Below are 21631 nucleotides of genomic sequence, written 5' to 3'. Positions count from 1 at the left end.
TGGCCACTTGATAAAACTTCATCCTTCTCGTCATGCAGCAAAACTGAACAAAGGACGTTTAGAGGACACGTAATGTCTCAGCATATTATTGGTCCATTTATCATATTAGTTTAATGTGACAGGACAAATAATCGCCTCAGATTGATGCCAATTGAGTGCAGGAAAACAGCAACCAGCACTGCTTGGATGAATGTAAGATGAAGTGGAACAGAGAGTGGGCAGTAACAGGGAAATAACAGCTATAAAAACACCAGCCTGTGGTGTCTAGCTGCTGATTCTGTTGGATCCTGGCTGTGAGCTTTCATTAAAGAAAAAGAGAGCTTAAAGTTGCCTAAACACATTTGGGTTTTTTGCCGCCTCGTTCTACTTCCTGTTCTCTGCTGGTGAGGACTAAAGTCTTAAAATAGCAGCAGATCCAGTTTTAAGCTGTGTTCTCATTTCACTTGAAAACTTGAAAAGCCAAAAGTTCTTTGAACAAACAAAATGCTGCCAGTGGAGATGGGAGATGGGATAAGGGAGAAAAGAGGCTTGTTTTCATGAGTCTACACACTGTAAGACATGGAATCAACATGGCTAACTGCAACAAGCCCAAGTGACAGTAATATCTATTGGCTTAATTATTGTTAGGGTTAGGGGTGGCGTTGGCTGTGACTGTTGTTGTTTTATCCACAGAGGGTGAAGTAATTGGTCAGATAACACGTACAATCTGTATTGTCATGGTCACAGTTGCCATTTGTGACCACTGTGAGCTCTGTAACACCTCAGACGGCCAAGGTGGATCTCAGGAGAACACCAGTCTGTTGGATTCCAATGTAGCAACATCATAAAAACAGAGCACTGACCTTGACAACAGCAAAACAATTAAAAGAATTGAAGCGACAAAATAATCAAAAATGTACAATAGATTCAACAACTTTCCGGGTCTACTGCTGTAAAGCTGACATTCGAGGACAAGGGTGTGGTTGTTAACAGTTGCTATACCAATTTGTTCTGGGGCTGTTTAGGTCAAGCCTTTGGCTCTGCAGGGGTCACTGTGTGTATCCACTGTGTGCCTAGTAGTACCACGGACAGTTTGAGGCAATCAAACAGGGCCGGATCTAGGCAGGGGCAAGAGGGGGCCTGGCCCCCTCAAATAAATGTTGTGCCCCCTCAAACTAAATAGGGTTAGGGTTAGGGTTAGGCACAATGCCCCCTCAAGATTTGTGGCTGCCCCCTCATACATGCCTGTCTAGACCCGGCCCTGCAATCAAATAGGGCAAATAGAGGAACGACACAGGTTTGGCTCAGCTGAGTGACACATAGTGGCTTGGATTGGTTATTCCTTTTTATTATCTTCAATGTAAATTTATCCAGAAAGGTCACATTCAATATGATTTCCCTGGGTGGGTGCTATATTATCTATCCGTGTCTTAGCTCCCAAGTACTCAGTGATCAACTCATCAGACAATGGTGATATTGAGAATAATAAATCTAAAGAATAAATTTATACCTAAATGGGTCAAGCTTCAAGGCTTTTTGGACTAGTGTCCTTCTTCCTTCCTGTGCGATACTACCGTGACAAGGACTTGCACAGCCCTTCAGTCTGGCATGCAGACTCTGGAAGAATCTTCTGAGCTTTAGCCAGGAGGCAGGGCGAGCATGTGTAACATGTGAAACCATGTCATTGTATATAATAATATATTATTATTACATATATATATATATTTATATTTATATATACCGAGACAAGGTTTTTGTAAGCAAAGCAAATTATGTTCACAGTGAGTGTTACACACCAAGTTGCCTCTTTTGAATCAACTTCCTGCTTTCCTGGTTTAAATCACTGGTGTTTAGCCTCCATGTCCCTTCATGAGCTTCTTCTTCTTCCTTGCTATTGTTGGTATGTTGCTGCCTGTTACCACCACCTGTTGATCAGTCCTTATGCACAAGCTTGAGACAAACAAAACCTATATCCAGGGTACCTGTAACATTGACCTGCCACTGTTTTTAGCTAAGAATAGTATCCGTCATTTCTCTGTGATGGTCCTTTTAGACAAACGGACACTTTGGAAATATTTAACTTTTCTCTGGTTCTAGGACCTCCATAGCAACAACAAGGCTCCTTCACAAATTTCCTCTGTGAATTAGGTTTCAGCTTCTTAGCCATTAGCTCACTCACCAGAAAACTTGCCTGAATAACATTGTCTCTGTCAGAATGTGATTTTGTGACAGCTGCTTTTTGGACGATGAAATTTCTCTTCGATGACATGCAACAACTCTGAATGAGTTCTTTTCACCTTGATCGTGACCCGAACTGCCAGAAAGGACCTTGCTTTTCACATAATTTTCCTTTATCAATGAAAAAAATATTGCTATCATTAGAATTTCTTTGTATTTCTAAGTTGTCTAGTCTTTTGGGCCAGTGGAGGAGCACCAAAGTTAAGTTTATTTGTCTTTTTTCCACATATGAATGTTATACAGTGTTGACCTTAGTGCTGCTATGTCTGCATTCATTGGCAAGGCAAAACATGTCAATTTGTTTATTATCATTATTATTGTTACTATTACTTGGTTATTAAAGTTACTAGAATTCAGTCTTTGAGAATCGTGGATGCTAGCCAATAGCAGATGAGATATCTTTGTCTGGAAAGGAGCGTTTACAGGATCTCAAGACGGTTTATGCTCATATAATTGAACATTTGTTGGAATTATTCAATGAGGTCTAGACTTTTTTTTTTTTTTTTCATTTCTCAGTTTTGTGCTCATGTGTCAAGAGTCTAAATTGCAAGTTAAACCTAAGACAAGGTATCCCAACATAAGAAAAGCTCTCATCATTGTAGAGTGCCCCTGGAGCCTCGGCAGGTTAATCAAGTCATGGTCTGTACCAAAGCACTGACCGAAGCTATCCACATTGCCAGCCTTGAGACCGCTGGCATGACTGATTGAATATTGGCACAAAGTATCATGTTGTCACAGGGAATGACTTTAACCTTACTTGACATATGGCTAACATCTCTCTATGCACCGGAATTTCTTCCACAGAGGCTTCTATCCTCTCCTATGATGGCAGCATGTACATGAAGGTGGTGATGCCAATTATCATGCACACCGAGGCGGAGGACGTCTCCATGCGTTTTCGTTCCCAGCGAGCCTATGGCCTTCTCATGGCCACCAATTCCCAAGACTCAGCCGACACACTCAGGCTGGAGTTGGATGGGGGTCGCGTCAAACTCACGGTCAACCTAGGTATCGTATGACCCCCACCCCACCCAAACCATCTGCTACCACACCCACATCCTTCACCATGAGATGGTCTACTGTTGAGCAGTGACCTCTCTTTCCTTTCACTCCTCTCACTCTCTTTCTGTCTATTGTCTATCTCGTCTTTTCATCACTTATTCATCCCTATGTTCCCTTAAAGGTTCCTACCAGCATTAAAACATAGATAAGAGAGTATTTATCTTTTGCATGGGTGTTAATGCGTTTTGTGCTCACAGATAACCACGGACTGCTTCCTGAATACAACTATATACTGGACAACAGCTTGGGCTATACCATCATAACTTATATTATTTCAGTGGTTAACGAGTATGGCCCATCTTTGAAAAAGACAAACCATAGTCATATCCATGTTCTTATTTACAGAACTTTTGAGACAGTCACAGCACAGTAATCAGAATACATGTTGTGATGTAGAGATAATGGGCTTTAAAGTCGAATCTCTAATAAAGTATTTTCAAAGAACAAAGTGTGCTGAGACTTTCTAAGAGGTGACCTCCACCAAGTATGCCCTCTGGTCTTCAGTCCATCATTCTACAGGACATTTGGAGAATCCATTCTTGTCTTTCTCACTAACCTCATTCTTCAGTGTGACATGAAGTAATTTCTCTTTCATCCTCCTGTTTTTTCTGGGTGGTTGTTTTATTTGCTGGCAATGGTGTCTATTATGAAAGTCTATGCTTTTTTTTTTCAGTGTTATGTTTTTACGTTTTCCCCCTGCGAACTTCATTTTCCATCATGCTTTGTCAAAAGATGGTATTCACCCCTTCAAAGGCCTTAAGCCTGCGGCCCGTCAGGTGAACAGCCCGAGAACAGAGCCCAGCAAAACCTACAGCTGGCTGTGACCCCAAATACTTCCAGTCATAATATGTAAAGAATAATACAATGAAAATGTAGTTACTTTATATTTTTTGTAAAAATTATATCCAGTAAATATCACAAAATGTAAGAATAATACCGTTGTAAGCAGACATTAACGCTTGTTTGCCAAAACAAGTCTAGATACATTTTAATCTGACTATATTAATTCATGTAAATCATACCCTAGTTTAATTCAAAGTGTTTGCAGCTCAAATTGGTCTGTGCCTTTTTAGTTTCTTAGCCCAGGTTAATCTGTGTGATGTCCTAAATGTGTAAAAACAGATTTAGCCTCTGATCCATCCATAGGGTTACACTTGTTAGCATAGCATAGTACTCCAGATGCAGTGGTTGGGGTTCCTGTGCCTCTGCATGGTGCTGGTGCTGATTGGATCGTGGCTGTTTGCTCCCACTTTTCTGTTGCGGTTGACGACACATGAATCCACCAGCCACATGGCGACCAACCCTCACTGTCATTATAGCAACATACAGCTGTTATTCTGGCCCAAATATGTCATGGTCACACTATTGTCTTACCAATTCAAATTGTTGCTGAACGATTTACTAATATGATTTGGATTTGCTACTAAAAGATCCATGGCTTTAAAAACAATTTTGCACCTTGTTGATGCAGAGGCTTTTGAGCCAGTGACTTAGACTTTTCTAATTGGAATATTTCAAAACTAATTCCAACAGGCAGTGCTGGGTTGGAAAATTCATGTAGCTGGTACTACAAGTGGCCATTTTAGTGTAAATACTGTGCCTAAACAATACATACATTTGAAGTCTGGTACAAGCTCTAAAAAAGCATCTAGCACAATTCTATGACAAATCCAGCAATTATTGTATGCACTATTAAATGCTTGTTTTGGAAAATGTAATATGTACAATCTATTTCAAAATAATATGGCATTGATTTAAATATACGTATCAAAGGAATAAAATGGCCACCTTTCTGCATGTGTACGTCCCCGGAAGGGTGGACTTTTTGTTTTTGGATGTCTGCAGCAGTAACCTTGAAGGATGCAATTTCATCTGTCATTTATTCTTCCCCATCTAGACTGTATCAGGATAAACTGTAACTCCAGTAAGTTAACACTCAAGTTTCATTTTGCTTTCTATGTTTATGATCTATTGATGATTTTTACGAAGGAAATATGTTGTTGTTTTTTCTTGTTTTTTTTTCTTTAAATATGAGTCACCACTCTCTACCTTCTCTTAAGCCTATCGTGAGGAGGATGAGTATGAGTTGGTTTGAGTACCTTTAGCAGAAAACGCCTCAGTCAAATGGAAGGAATGCTGACTTACCCTAATAATTAGTTCTCTAATAATCTTGACGTCTTTCTTTTAAAATCAGGCATTTTGTTTACTACCAATAGTCCTGATCTCCCATTTACTATTTACTCTAAAAAAACAGAGCCATGCTCACATAATTATGCACTGTATAGTAACAAAATACACTATATATTACATTTTTCTAGAAGGAAATCCATTGTGTTTATACTAGTTAACATTAAGTGATTAAAATCTGAGAAACGGTTTTTGCAAATTGCTTAATTCAATGATATTTAGAGAGAAAATGTATAATTAATATAAATTATAAGGACATTTTAATGCACCATTTATAAGTAGTAAATGAGACTCTACTTTGTTTTGTTTCCCAAAACATCTTGATCAGTATGGAGCAGTATTTGTTTAGAAGACTAGAGATGAAAAGCTGACATACAGTTTTTTTTAAATCTGGTAAAACAGCAGTCCAGAATGAGGGTAATAATTGAAAGATATTTGTTATAAACTTTACCAACATAGCCAAAGCACATAGGTGCAAACAACATTTCCCCCTTGATGAATACAATTTAAATGTCTATCTTAAAACTATCAGTGTACTTTATATATCTTATGCAGTAAGACATCACACATGCAGAAATGTCATACAGTGTAGAAACCCAAGGTAAACCTAATTTTTTAAGAGATAAAACATTGGATGATTAAGTGATGGTGTACACCAGATATGTGCATCCATATTCTCAGACCAAAAACCTTTTTTTACTCCTAAAGGTCCAGTGTGTAAGATTTAGTGGTAATGTTTTCAATAGTGAGTTTCATCTAAATTGTACAAATTGTAGTTTTCTTTACCCTAGAATGGCCCTTTATATGTAAATACAGTCAACAATGCTGTTTCATCTGTGCAGACATGTGCACAACACTTATCTAAATTGTTCCTGTTGCTGTGTGGTGCCTACAGTCAAAGGAAAGAAAAAGATGATGGATCGTTTTTTACGGATTAAGTTCAGAGACAAGTGAAAGACAATTGGAAAGACTCACATTAGAAACATTACAGATTCTGCATTTATTAATGCTTTGTATTTGACAGACAATACAATTAGGTTTGTAAAATACTTTGTGTAAGAGGCAAAAACTAGCTGTATGATTGGCTCCAATGGCAACAAATCCAACACCAGAAACGTTCATATAGTTTCTTTAAATGGTTATTATTTAAGGGATTTGAAAGGCTCGACAAACAATGTCTTCCTGCCAACTGAACTTCTCATTAGGAAACACTACAAATGAAATTAGTGAGAAGTCTTTCCAAATCAATCAGGATTTTGAAACACTGAAAAATGGTTATTTAGGAGCTAGTATCTCACCTCACGGCTTTTTAAACAATCTACACATTTCTGTATTTCCTATTTAAGGTAACATTAGATAATAGATCAAAAACATTTGGGAAAGGCTAAGTCTAAGCGATTAAACAAATTTAGCATGTGTCCAAGTGGCTACATTTAATACAACGAGAAAAAAAGATGTAAGGAAGGAAAGTAATATTAAAATAAAGTCTTTAAGTCTTTACTTTAGTCATAAGTAAATGCAATTTTCCATACCTTTCCTATCAAATTATGTGTGGTGGTCAGGTTTATTTTAAGAGAATGACTTTATGTCACAGGTGTCAAGTAGTTTGTTTAGTTTAACTGTATATTTCACTGACTAAACCATACCTCTGTTTCCTGAAGGCGTAAGAACTAGTTAGAAAACTAGTTTGCAAATCTTAAAAGCTCGTCGTTTAAATTCTGCCATAGATTCCAGGCTGACTGGTGAGGAAACAAAGGTTTGGTTTTAGCCTCATGTCCTGTGTCTTTAACTCTGTGATTGACCATTGTTCTCAGGCAAGGGACCGGAGAACCTGTTTGCCGGGCAAAAGCTCAATGATAATGAATGGCATACAGTGCGTGTGGTGCGTCGCGGCAAAACCTACAAACTAACGGTTGACGATGATGTAGCAGAAGGTACTTAACTACATCAACTCGGATTGTGCTTGACGAAATGTACTTTTTTTTTCTTTCAAAGAGGTACTGCATCATACTGTGGTGTGTTGCCATAGAGACCGCCAGTATTAGTATGTAACTGCTACAAAGAAAACATGTAGACATGTAACTGGAGCCCGGCCGATTTGTGAATTAGTCCATAAAGGTCAGCTGATATGAGCCTTTCACAGACATATCAGTATCTTCAGGAGTTGTGCAAGTGTAAATTGGAAACCAGGCAAGAAAGTCTAGTTGCCTACGTACACTTGTTGAACTCCTGAAGTTACCATGACGAGGATGGCTGAGAATCTTCACAGATACGTTTGCCAATATGAAAACTTTTTTCAAAGAATAAGCAGAAAAGATGTCCCCTTATGTTTACTTTTTAGATTCCAATTATGTTTTTTATTAAATTGTTAAACTGTTAAAAAGCGTGAAGAGGAACTTCACCTATCAGCATGACAACGACCCAAAGCACACATCCAAAACAACTAAAGCATAGCTTCACCAGAAGAAGATTAATGTTTTGGAATGGCCCAGCCAGACCCCAGACCTGATTCCAATTGAACACCTGTGGGGTGATCTGAACAGGGCTGTACACAGGAGATGCCCTCGCAATCTGACAGATTTGGAGCCCTCTTGCAAAGAAGAGTGGGCAAAATATTGCCAAGTCAAGATGTGCCATGCTACTAGACTCCTACCCCAAAAGACTGAGTGCTGTAATAAAATCAAAAGGTGCTTCAACAAAGTATTAGGTTAAGGGTGCGCACACTTATGCAACCAGGTTATTGTAAGTTTTTGATTTTTGATTTTTCAACTGAATTGTTCACGTTATATGTAACATTAAAGGTGGAAAAAGTCTCATTTGTTTACATCACAAAAACCTTGCATTTAAACAGGGGTGTGTAGACTTTTTATATCCACTGTAGATAGATAGAGAGAGAGAGAGAGAGAGAGAGAGAGAGAGAGAGAGAGAGACGGATGGACAGATGGACAGATGGATAGATGGATAGATAGATAGATCCACTTCAGTCGGGCTCTATTTGTAGCCATTAGTGACAGTTTGCATCCATCTAATTCTGCCAATGTAATCTTTTCCTTGAATCAGCCCTTTTGTGTTAGTGTCAGACAGTGTTCTCTTTTCTTTTAGTTTTTTTGTCTTTCTTTTCAACCCATCCCCTTCACCCTCCCCGTCTCCAGGCCAAATGGTGGGCGACCACACTCGTCTGGAGTTCCACAACATTGAAACGGGCATCATGACAGAGCGTCGATTTGTTTCCAGCATCCCGTCCAGCTTCATTGGTCACCTGCAGAGCCTCAGGTAGGTTCTTAAGTTTTGCAAATAATGATTCTGATTGCAATTAGATGACAAGCTAGCAAATCCACAGAGAACTGCCACCCATATTCTGTTGCTCTCCAGGATTATTTTGCCCCTTTCTGATAATCTTTGTGGTTATACAGCACATTTGCTCTTTGGTCTAGTCCCAGAATTCTGTCTATGAACAGACGACACATTTATTGAGTAGCTGGTGTACTTTTTCTTAGTTAATGGGAAAACCAGAGTGCAGAGTTAATACTGAACTTTCATTCATACAAGATGAATGCTTATGTTGCCCTTTGCCTCCTGAGTATGTAAAGTCAAATGTTTAAACATTTATTGAACATAAAATTTGAAATATGATGCACAAGGTAGTGTGTTTGCTAGCTTGGTACGGAACTCTTCTGGCCCCAAATGGCTCGAAGACTCTGTGGAGTGGATCTTACCAAAGGGTCCTTATCCAAACATTTCTTTACTTTAAATTATCCATGAACAAAATCTTTAGAACCTCATATATAGGAGAGTAATTTAAAACCTGTTCCTTTCCTTTCCACAGATTTAACGGCATGCTCTACATCGACCTATGCAAGAATGGTGACATTGATTATTGCGAGCTCAACGCCCGCTTTGGGGTTCGTTCCATTATTGCTGACCCTGTCACCTTCAAATCCAAGAGCAGCTACCTGAGCCTGGCCACACTGCAGGCCTACACATCCATGCATCTCTTCTTCCAGTTCAAAACGACCTCGCCAGACGGCTTCATCATTTTCAACTCTGGAGATGGCAATGATTTTATCGCTGTAGAACTGGTTAAAGGGTAAGTTTAAATTTGACTTTTGTACTGTTAAAGCTTTTGTCTGTTGAAATTTTGATATAATTGATTATTGTCTTACAGTGACTATCTTTAGTATTTTTATAACAATGTATGAAGTGATCATTTCAAAACAAAATGACTGTATGAAAGGAATCATTTGTAGTGTGGAAGTAAGAGGAAACTTAGAATTGAAGCAGCTACCATGTTCAAGCCACAGTATACACATTAGAAAGACTAAAGCAGTGGGAAAATAGAGTGAATATTGGACTTACATTCATCGTGTGGACAGAGAAACTCCAGGTGAATGATAATGTTGCTCTGTAACTGCTGGATGAGTCAATAAGTTCACCACATCAACTTGTTTCTACTGCACCCATGTGGTCAAAATGAATAATACATAATAATATTAAATGGATGATGTTTTAAGGTGCTCTATTCTAAGAGTACCATCCCAATGACCACTGCTTGAGCTTAGTCATGCCAGTGTTTTGCATAATATCTGTTACATGCTCTTACTGACTATTCTAGGTTGCAACCTTTATTTAACTGAAAAATGTATATGATGTGAAATCACATATGGCCAGCACAATTCCAGGGCTGCAAGTTTATGAACATCACAAGTAATAAGTTAGAAGGCTGGACATTTTTTTATATAGCAAATATAACAACTCAACAACTTTTCTGTTTTGCAGATACATCCACTATGTCTTTGACCTCGGAAATGGGCCGAACCTCATCAAGGGGAAGAGTGAGAGGGCACTGAATGACAACCAGTGGCACAATGTGGCTATTACCAGAGACAACACCAACACCCACACACTGAAAGTAGATGCAACAGCCACGAGTCAAAGCATCAATGGGGCCAAGAACCTGGATCTCAAAGGTATTAAAGGCCATTAAACTGTCCACATGTTCATATCTCACTATATGCACTGCTTTCAATCAGCCACATTGGTTTAAGTTTGTTAATTGCTCAAATTTAAGTAATTTCAGGAGTCTTTCTTGCTTGAGTATAAAAAAAGCCTGTTGGACTTAAATATTACATGCAAATAACATAATGATAAATGTTGTTAATATACGTAAATCACAAATATACTGATCTGCAATTGTCTTACATTTTACTGTGTCACTTCCAACATTTGATGATTATTATTCACACATAATTTGTTCAAGAAATGGGAGTTACAGTTATTTCACATATCTAAATACATTTACAATTTACTCGAAGAAATACATCAAATTTTATTTTGCCCTGACAGTTAAAAACTGCATAGATCTGTAAGACATTGACGCTTACAGAAAGAATGTATAACATTGACATATTAATATAAGATATTTCTGTACTCTGTCTTTTGCCCCAGGTGATCTGTTCATTGCAGGACTGGGTCCAGGCATGTACGGCAGCCTGCCCAAACTTGTGGCCTCCAGAGAAGGCTTCCAGGGCTGTCTGGCATCAGTGGACCTCAACGGTCGCCTGCCGGACCTCCTCAGTGACGCCTTGTTCCGCAGCGGGCAGATTGAGCGTGGATGTGAAGGTACACCGTCCCTCAAATCCCAGCCTAATTTAGACTACTACTACACAAACGGCAACTCAAGCTCCGGCAGCCCTTTCTTCTTGCTCAATGCAAACAGTAGCTCCACAGCTCTGCAACCATACGGAAGTCCCTCCCTCCTATTAACTGTGCTTGTTGCTTCACTTACCCACTGTTAAAGTCAGGCCAAATATCAAATACCTCCTCACCCACACCACCACACATTATTGGCCACATTGGTCGCCTGCTGACAGTGCCGTCACACTCAATAACAGAGCAGTTTTTGCCAGTGTGGTAACATTTAATACTGCCAAGTGCTTCATTTTAATTTCTCATGCTTTGTGAAGTTTTGTCCCTTTTTTTTTGCGGAAGTTTGTCAATGTTTAGATCCTTAAATAATATTATAATTTCAGAATCTACTGAAGAGTTTCTGACAAGTTCAGGTGTGTTGATAAAAAGATATGTGAATTCAATTGATTGTACAAACATTAAGAGCAAGATTTTGCACTTTAAAAATCCTTTAATGTAAAATCTATGGCATATGTACTTGACTCTTGACTAAGCCCTGCCCCCTTAGTAATGGTTGCTTTGCCTGTCAAGCTTTCACTCTAGCACTGTGCATATACAGTTAACAGTGATAACGTTTGCACCGGAGATTTATTGTGGATTTTGAAACAATGGATCCTCGCCAGAGGTAGATATCAACAGCTTTTTATTTCGACAGACTATTTTAATGTTTATCATTAAGACTAGGAATCGGGATAAAATACAACCCAACAAAAAATAAAATACATCAAATGACACCTGTCAGTGGCAGATTTTGGGAATGTCCTTCATGCATCTTCCCTAGTAAGTAATTTATGATGACATGGAAATATTGGATCATGTTGAAATTAAAGATTAAAATCTTGAATATTTTGATGTTTACAGTTGCACTACATTTCTTAAGATATTTTTGGGCTTCTGCCCTTTATTGACAGAAAGGTGAAATGTAATGAGAGAAAAAGGAAGACATGACCCCAGTATGACTTAGCTGCTAATGTTAGCCTAAACTCTGAATGGTTTTCATCAGGGAGTGCCTGGTTTTACACCGCCTCTCATTTGGTGGTTGTGTCAATTATGTTTCCAACATGACCCTTCAATCCCACAAAATAATGTAGCTAGCTGACACAATGTCTACATACTTGAGCGGACCTCTCACACGGAAAGCTGTGCTTACTTATGCTAAGCTATCTCTATTTAGGATTGGGGTTTAGAAAACAGTCAAATACAGGTGCACAAAGATACAATTAAATAAGTCTAGTGGTCATTCAGCCAGTCACTGTATATATAAATATAAATATATCTATGTTTATGTATAAAGCATAATTTAAAAATTCTATGAAGAGCCCTACCTCACGGCAGCCATTTTGAAATGAAACAGTTACTGATCACATCAGTGAAGGTTTGGTTGTATTAGGGAGTTTTAATTAGTACCACCTGTGTTTACTTACTGATTCCTATCAAAATGGCAGCTGTGAAAAAAGCCAGTACCTCCCAGCAGCATTAGAAGTCGGTATCAGTCCATATCTGAACTCCAGACCAAGCTGTTTGTTCTCAAAGCAACACTTGCCAAATTTCTAGTTGTTAATGCATTTTATTAAACTTCATCAAAGGGGGCTGGTGAAACATTCCTTATGATCAGAAGGTGTCACTGTTGTGTCACATCCTCCTGTGGGAGTCATGCATTTTCTTTTCTGTCATCCTTTTTAAGGGGCAGGTTCAGCTTCCACAACCTGCTCTTGTTTGCATGGAAGTTATTTTCTGTGTAGTTGTGGTTTTTTGTTCATATGTCTGCCATATCATAAAGTGGGCATTGACTTTATTTTATGATTTTAATTTTGTTTTATCAATAACATAAAGAGCCCCATGTTAGACAAATTAATGTGCTGACATTTCATTTTAATAACAACAGAAGATAAGGTTTTATCTACTGTATGTCATCCTCGCTGTGACAATCTGAATGGGGTAGATAACAATGTTATTCCCTCTACTGTATGTAATACGAGAAAGTAATGGCTGATTCATTTATTTTTTCAAAATAAAATGTCATCAATCAGTTTGTTGTTGTCCATTGCATTCTAATGTGTCATTTTTTCCTTTGCTTTTTTGTGTACCTTTTTTCCACTGTGTTTCATGATCATTTGATTATTCATTAAAACTGTATTGCTGTGCACTGCCTGTATTTAATGACAGAACTTACATCAAATAGAATTGATTTACGTTTCGCCCTATCAAAGCCTATTATTGATTACTGAGTCGGCAGCTCAGGTTGTGGCAATATATTTCTTCACCACTAGATGGTAATGCTGCCTTGCTGCTCCTATTTCAGAGCAACGAATTCAATCCCAAGAAATACGAGTTGCCAATAACGACGCAGATATTCCAACAATTTAATTTGTCACTGTAAGTTCTGCAGCTCCATTCCTTCCTCCAACTCATCATCAGATCACATGAACAGCTCCTTTCACATAGCAGCTTGCATCATATCACCAGGTAAGTCTCCACTTCACACATTTACCTGATTTGAGTTAGATGTACAATTTAAGGGAAATTCCTCATTTTGTATCATTCAAATATCAATTTATTATCCTTGTATCATAGCGCCCTTAAGAGACACTACACAGCAAACACACTTTAGGTTGAAAGCTACAGTTATTAATTATATTATTTATAACGAAAAGTATTTTTTTTTAAATAATATAATATAAGAATTTAATATAAAAAATATGACACCATCAACACAATATTCACAATAATCAATAATAGCCCTGCCTTACTTTTCAGTCTGGCTAAGCTGTGGCATTTTAGCACTTGAACAAAGTTTCCAAAGACGAGGCCTGAGGCTTGTTCTAGAGTTTTAAAGCTGAGATAAAAAGATGAAAAGCAGTGAAAAACAAATCCTGTGTGAAGACCCATTTGACAAATGGAGAACTGAAAATTAAAAAACCTGACACATTAATTAAAAGTAGTAATTTAATGAAAGCCCCAACCGTTTGTATGATGAGACACAACGCGGGCGGCTGTGGCTGAGGCTGAGGGGTAGAGTGGTCGTCCTCCAACCTGAAGGTAGGCGGTTCGATCCCCAGTCTGACCCATCTGCATGCTGAAGTGTCCTTGGGCAAGATGCTGAACCCTGAATGGCCCCCCGTAGAATAACAAAGTGCTGCGAATAGATGCACTGTATGAATGTGTGTGTGAATGGGTGAATGTACAACTGTAAAGTACTGTACTGTTAAGCGCTTTGAGTGGTCATCAAGACTAGAAAAGCGCTATATAAATACAAAACCATTGAAGAGGCGTAGCTTTGAACACATTCATATATTTTGCTGAATCCATGCTAACCTCACAGTCGCTAGGTCAAAGCATTGATGTTACGTTCCATTTCCATTTTTGACTATGAATGTGTCAGATATGGTTGGCAGGGCAAAACAAGAGCTAGTAAGAGATTTAACGCAGCGTCTCTGAGCTGGCTTTACTGATGTAATTATTAAAGTTAACCCTCCAGGTAATTTGTCAAATATTATAACCAGAACTGTGTGTGTTTGTGTTGTGTGGCTGCTGCGATGGCTGGACTCCCACAGGTCCCAGCACCACCTGTCAGGAGGACTCCTGTGCCAACATGGGCATTTGTATCCAGCAGTGGGAGAACTACACCTGTGACTGCTCCATGACTTCCTACACTGGCACACAGTGCAACGATCGTAAGTAGTGACATGAGTGCTTGAATTGCTGACACCACATTTATGAGTATAGCTATAGATGCAAAGGCAGACAGACCGCACAACCACTCCGGCATGCACAAATTCAACATGACAAAAAAAGTCACTTTGCATTAAACGTGTCAACGACTTGATTTTCTTCTGTGGCCTTCCCTGTGTGTGTGTATGCCTGTACGCCTACAGCTCTGATGCACAGTTGATATTCAAGACAGCCAAAGTCAGCTGGGAGGAAATGAGCTGATTATGAAACCCTATTTGACACAAACAGGAAATGAATCTCAAACAATTTTAGCACGTCAGCTGCTAACTCTAGTAGCACCTTGTCACAGAGAATATTTACTCATGTCGATATTAAATCCATTAATATATTAAAGTTCCTCCAGTCAAACATTGATTATACTTCACAGAGTTTCTTTTTTGAAAAACTAACTTCTAGACACACACTTATCATAGATGCATGGATTCATTCAGAAAATGTAGTTTAAAGAAGTGTTCAATAACAATAATTATCTGCTCTGTCTCTGTCTTTCCTGGTGACAACATGGTCAGGCAGTTAGATCTTTTTTCTTCTTGTGTGCAGAGTTTAGGTTTGTGATGTTTTCTCTCACTGTGACTGACAGAAACACTAGACCTGTCATATGTCCACACATCACACAACTAAACCAGGTTGCCTGTTTATTACATCTTTATAAATATTGAACATATGACATGTCTAAGCTGCACCAGAAGTAGCACTTTTTTAATATATTTATTATACCAGGGCTCGGCAACAATGGGGGCCGTGATATATTTTCTCTTAGGCCCCTGCTTAATGTGACTGGAGCTAAAAAGCTGTAAACTATATTACATATACTAATAAAGAAGTTTCCAGTGTCCTTTAAATGTCAGACATACAATATCCTGTACATACCTATATGTAATATATGAGAAAGATGTTGCCAAATGACACAAATAATACAACAAAATTCCAGTTCGACACTACACTAGATGCAATGCTATGATCAGATTTATATGTGGCAAAATTTCATCCAAAACATAATGTTAAAATTTATACTGAAAGATAAGAGGAAAATAAAAACATTTCAAAACATCTTTAAAAAATGGTGGAAAAATTCATCTTTCCTTAAAATTTTCTATTTGACTGTTTTTGAGAGTGTGTGTGTATCTGTGTGTGTGTAAGAGAGACGAAAGAAGATGTATCCGATCCAAGTGTCTGGGGAGAGAGTTTGTTCTGAAGGAGTTTTTTAAAGCGTCTTTAATGGCTGCTTGTGTGGCTGCTCTGTTCGTTTTATTTATTTCCTCCTGCTCCTAAGCAGCAGTGTCATTGTACATTCATGACCACACCTACAGTCCGAAGACATTACATTGTAAATTAATCTCATTTTGGGGAGAGCACTTGTCATTTCCTCTTTATAACAACAACAACAGCAGCATTAACAAACTGGAGCCACGTCAAAGTGCAGTACCAACATCTGATGAACGCACACACAGATGCACACAAATACTCACACACACACATAAACTCACAGATACACGAAAATATACACGCATCTTTTTCAAACATTTTTAAAGCAAACATATATGCAGACTTCGCTGTGACTACAAAAAACACAGAACAACTGTGTGTTTGAAGGCTTAGGAAGCAGCTACTGTGTGTAACATTGAAATGTTAGTTTTAAGGTTCAGCCGCATTCTAATGGCTTCTGAACCACATTGGTAAATAGAATATTCACCTGTGAATTATAAAAGGATATTTGTGACGGTTACTCTAATTACATCTGAATCTTTACACCTTTCCGTTTTCTTGGGGCTTCTTAAGGCAGAGACCGTGGTTGTGGTCATCATGTCGTATATATCAGATTGAATCTTAGCAGCATTACGATGGATTTGATAGTGCCTGCAACACCCGTACCAATCAAATCCATCTGCTGTCATGATTGGCGGTCAGAAGACATGTTCACATGGACATCAATATTCTGATGTTAATCCAATTAAGACAATAGTCTGACAGACACTGCCATGTAAATATTATGTTCTGTTTTACTCAAATAAGGTCATACTTGGAATAAGCAATAATGGAATGAAGAAATGTGGAGTATTTATCAAAAGTATCCTAATCAAAATAAAGTATTATTCAGAATAAGGCCAATAGTCAGAATATTGCTGTCAATGTTAACATAGACAGATATGTGTTGATTAACTGGACATTTTCTATGCTATGAGGAAGGGAAACAATTAAAAAGATTCTTGGAACTCTACATAGTTGTGTATTCGGGCTGGCAGTGTTGCAAATTTTTTTTAATTAATTGAGACTAATTAATTTGGATCCTCTTCTAGACTGGTGATATTTACATCATCATGGATGTAGTCTTTAAACTGGTGGCTGTGCCTTATGGGGTAGAGCAGTTGTCCTCTGACCAGAATGACAGCCGCTTGATCCCAGTCTTCCCCATCTGCATGCCGAAGTGTCCTTGGGCAAGATACTGAAGCCTGAATGACCCTACATAAAAAAGAATTGCAGCCCATAGACAAAAGTGTACTTTTTAAGCACTTTGAGTACTCATTGAGACTAGAAAAGCAAAACAAAAATACAGACTTTTTACCAATTTAAACTGGAAAAAGTAGGCTTTCATACACAGAGTATTATTCTTCTGACGCAGGTGTATAGATGCACTTTCTCAGTATCATCTTGAATTCATGTTAAAACTCTGCTTCCTGTGCTTTCACATCTCTGTCTACATGTCATTTAAAAATGTGCTGAAAATTGAAAAATCTCCATAAAGTCACATCAGCACAACTGACAAAGGAGATGGGATGGTGTTGTCTAGTCTTCTCCTCATGTGGCCTATCTCTTTGCATTGTGCACTGTGCTGTACAGACTGACTGACTGTGGACCTGTGCCAAGTGCTATACTTTGACCCACATAACAATTGAGAAAATAGTTTGAACAAAAGAAAACATAATTATGATGAACACATTTTATTGTATATTGTGATGATGCATGAATAAAATAGCACCACAAGCTAAAGCATAATAGTTCTATGAGCACAAACAATAACTGGACATTATAAGCATCACACATGTAATGTTAAACTGAGTCCAGACTGTGTGTATTCTTCCAATATAAAAAGTCTTATAGTGACAGTTATCGTTACTGCAGAGTGACAATGCTGAGGACTTACACCCTATTTCATCGAAAAACCAAGGAAGACGCATAATGCGTGTACACGTATTTCTTCTATTTCTGCGTATATTTTCAGGTAGAGTCTTGATTTTTGGTTGAAAATGTTGGAGTAGAGTCTGTACCATGATAAAAAAAGTTATTTTTTAAAAGCTTTGGTCCATCCAGAGGGCTTTAAAGATTCAACTTTGAGCCCCTGATCTCATTCCATGAGTCCCCAAGACCTGCACCAGCATCTCAAACAAACACACATCAATCTGAAGCAGCTGTAGCCCTATTTTCTTCCCATGAGGAACTGGTGACTGGGTGAGTTGGTTGTAGTTGAACATAAAATCTGAGGGCCACACTTTGCAAATAACTGTGGGCATGTAGGAATAAAGTAAATAGATGTTTGTAAAAGTAGTTGTGAGAAGTTTGTAGCCTGTATCAGGCTAAAAACTGTATCAACACTGTCCTCTGTAAAGATCAAGCCTATTGGTTGTCAACACAGCAGCTTTTGATGATCTATACATATGTTTTACTGTTAGGCGACCTCTTGTTGCCATGTTAAATATCACAGGAGGCAGGGTTAGGTGATGTTAGAAAGTTTCAAATTCTTGGAATATGTGATTAGCCCTCATCTTAACTACCATTAGGTCATCATGTATGTGAAGGGGATGGGATGAAACTATCACAGACATCTACAGAGGAGTCACGTTTCTGTGAATTGACTTGAAGATCAACTTTTTCTTGGCCAAAGGTACTACAAGAAAAGACACTCTCTCTCTCTCTCTCTCTCTCTCTCTCTCTCTCTCTCTCTCTCTCTCTCTCTCTCTCTCTCTCTCTCTCTCTCTCTCTCTCTCTCTCTCTCTCTCTCTCTCTCTCTCTCTCTCTCTCTCTCTCTCTCTCTCTCTCTCTCTCACACACACACACCCTGTATACTCTCACACACACACAGACACACACCATCTGGGCCACAGCAATGATGAAACCCTGTGTCAACAGACAGACAGCTGCCTGTTTCAAAGGGAGATCTAAGTGGGTCTGTGTGTCTGTGTGTGTCTGTGTGTGTGTGTGTCTGTAATACATGCCTTGTGTTACTGCCACAAGGCATGTATCAATCCTTCCAAAACTTAGACTGCAGAACAGAAAATGGTTTCAGTTTTTAAAGTGTTTCAGGTTTGCTCATTTTGCCTTCTCATCCAATTCCTGAACAGTGGACTTTATTTCCACTAAGGCCACAGTGTTGTAAATATCGGCCTTCAGCTGTTGCGCATTTGACCTTGGCAGCATCAGTGACAGTGTGAAAAGCAGCTGAGATACATCTGAAAAGCAGCACTGTGTCTCAGCCTCTTCAGTACACTAACACCATCCTGGGTTATTTGATTAACTATACCGATAAATGTCTCATTAGCAGGCCCATTGCCGGGTCAATGATCTCACTTCAGATGAATGCAGGATATTTAAAGAGGCTGGGGAAAAGACAGTCTGTTCAACAGTCAGGAAAATAGAAAAAAGGCCACCTGACACTCTCTTGATGTCAGCTGTAGAAGTGGTTTGTTTTAGCTCATGGTTTTGAACAGAGCACTTTTACAGTACGGTTAAGTCTCAGTGGTCATATCGTTCCAGGAGCAGCAGGTGGATACAGATCTGATAAACCTACAGCCACCTGCCCGCAAGTAGTCACATGAAGAAAATGTGAAAATTTGAACATATTGATTTTATAACTTTTCGTAAAATCCAAAAGTCGTTAACTCAGTGAAGATGATGTGACGTTCAGATTTTTTATAGTGGACCCAGGACCAGACACAGACATACTCTGACTGGTTTAACATGCGTTTATCATGTGAAGGGAGGCAGATAGAGCAGGGGAGCAGGCAGGTCAGTGCAGTGCAGAGTGAATGGCTGGTGGCTGGTGGCTGGTGGCTGTGGCTTGACTGTAGGGAACTGGTGAGCAGACTGCAGTGCATTGTGACTGACATGGAGATCCTGGGTGCACGGAAACAAAGTATTCGTTTTTCATAGGAAATATTATAGATAAGTTAGAGAGCTTAGCTATTGTGGTCGAATGTGATCAAGCCCCTGTGCACATGGAGTGAGATAAGGTTTAATACTTCTGCTCTGCTCGTGTATGGTGCCTCCTCTCCTGTTGCCAACATGTGAGCCCACAGATTTGTAATAAAGCAGTTAGTGAAAAAGTCGACAAACAGGTTGATTATCTGCTCAGGACGGCTTTTTCATAACAAAACAATTTAACACTAGTGACGTAGTTTACTGGTAGATCAAGAGGAATGAAATAGGTGAAGCTGACAGTAATCGCCCTCCAATACAAACTGTTAAGAGCGTCTGATGCTATTCCAGACTTTATACGTATATGTAGAATTTGAACGGGTCATTACAGGTAGAATACAAACTTTCCCCTCATATTCGGATGAATGTTTATATTTTGAATAAAAAGCAACAGTCCTATGGTGAACTGAATGTCTTCTAAACAGTGTCAGAATCAGAACTACCCAGAGCAATAGTTGTATCAGACCTTCGTTATCATGGTAAAAAGGTAAACATATTTGATCACGATCCTGAAGTCTTTTTAGCTACAAGAACTACTTGGTTAGGTTTAGGAAAGCCAAAATTATAACACGGATCTCCTCGGTTTTTGGCAACTAATCCCTCTTTTCCAAGCATCCTCTAAACTAATTTTGGTGCACTTTATATTTCTTCACCTGACTTCCTCCTTTGCTCCCATTTTATTCAATAGTCATTAAAAGTCACATAACAATAAAATCTAAGTAAGCATTGTAATACTATGCTTTCACACACGATCTATAGGGGTAATTTTTCTAGTCTCTTTTATTCCAAATATCAGACGAATTGGTTAGGACTATAATGCTAAATGTATATGTGGGTGGTTAAATCAAATATAAAGCCAGTAGAGTAGCAGTCCAAATGAAGGCTAATACATCTCAGTCCTACATACAGTTTGAGACAGCTGATCCTAAGCACACCAGATGAGCAAAAATCTGATTGATGCAGCTGACGTCGGCTGCATAGAGGGGGTCCTCCACAGGATGTCGCCGCTGAATTGAGACACAGCTTCACCAGGCTCAACCTGAGTTTTGACTCTTTGGCCTGTTTTCTGGACTTTGGACTCCTCTCTATTATTTAACAGATTCGATTGATTTCTCTGGTTCCAAATCTTGCCTGTCTCATCATTCTACAAGCCTTGAACCTTTGTTCTTTACAAGAAATCATTGAACTACATTAGTTTGGTGTTCTCACTAGCTCTGTCGAGGGTACATGGATTAGTGCAGGACATGGGTCAGGAGAAAAATTCCCTGTCCAGCATAAACTTGGTTGAAGATGGATGTTCTGTTCAGTCTAGGCTGCTGGTTGTAGCGTCTGTGGTTTGTCAGGATGCCTCACTCATGTCCCACTAAATGCAAAAAAAATGTTGTACTTTGATGCTGATGTTGTGGGACATATAGAGCAGGAGGGATTCTTATGTTTAAGGGAGAAAACCAAGATGCACTGCAGACAGACATGCTCCATCAAAAGGGACCTACCATAGAAGAACCAACCGTTTTTTAGTTAGTTGTGGTCTCAGAAAGCTGGTACATGACCATTCCTA

The 21631-nt window shown here is 38.9% G+C and overlaps 1 protein-coding gene across 1 annotated transcript in view; it reads left to right on the top strand.

Moving 5' to 3' along the window:
* Positions 1 to 21631, top strand: part of nrxn3a (neurexin 3a) — a 174826-nt gene that overhangs the window by 110314 nt on the left and 42881 nt on the right. The window contains exons 10-17 of the mRNA XM_053435201.1: positions 3022 to 3225; positions 5177 to 5203; positions 7281 to 7400; positions 8619 to 8739; positions 9293 to 9553; positions 10243 to 10433; positions 10912 to 11085; positions 14706 to 14825. Of these exons, the coding sequence (XP_053291176.1) occupies positions 3022 to 3225; positions 5177 to 5203; positions 7281 to 7400; positions 8619 to 8739; positions 9293 to 9553; positions 10243 to 10433; positions 10912 to 11085; positions 14706 to 14825 (1218 nt within the window). The remainder of the gene's footprint in view (positions 1 to 3021; positions 3226 to 5176; positions 5204 to 7280; positions 7401 to 8618; positions 8740 to 9292; positions 9554 to 10242; positions 10434 to 10911; positions 11086 to 14705; positions 14826 to 21631) is intronic.

Source organism: Pleuronectes platessa, chromosome 11 (assembly GCF_947347685.1).
Source record: "Pleuronectes platessa chromosome 11, fPlePla1.1, whole genome shotgun sequence".
In the NCBI taxonomy this organism is placed as follows: domain Eukaryota; kingdom Metazoa; phylum Chordata; class Actinopteri; order Pleuronectiformes; family Pleuronectidae; genus Pleuronectes; species Pleuronectes platessa.
Note: the sequence above shows the minus strand (reverse complement) of the source record. Positions and strands in the feature narration are given on the sequence as shown.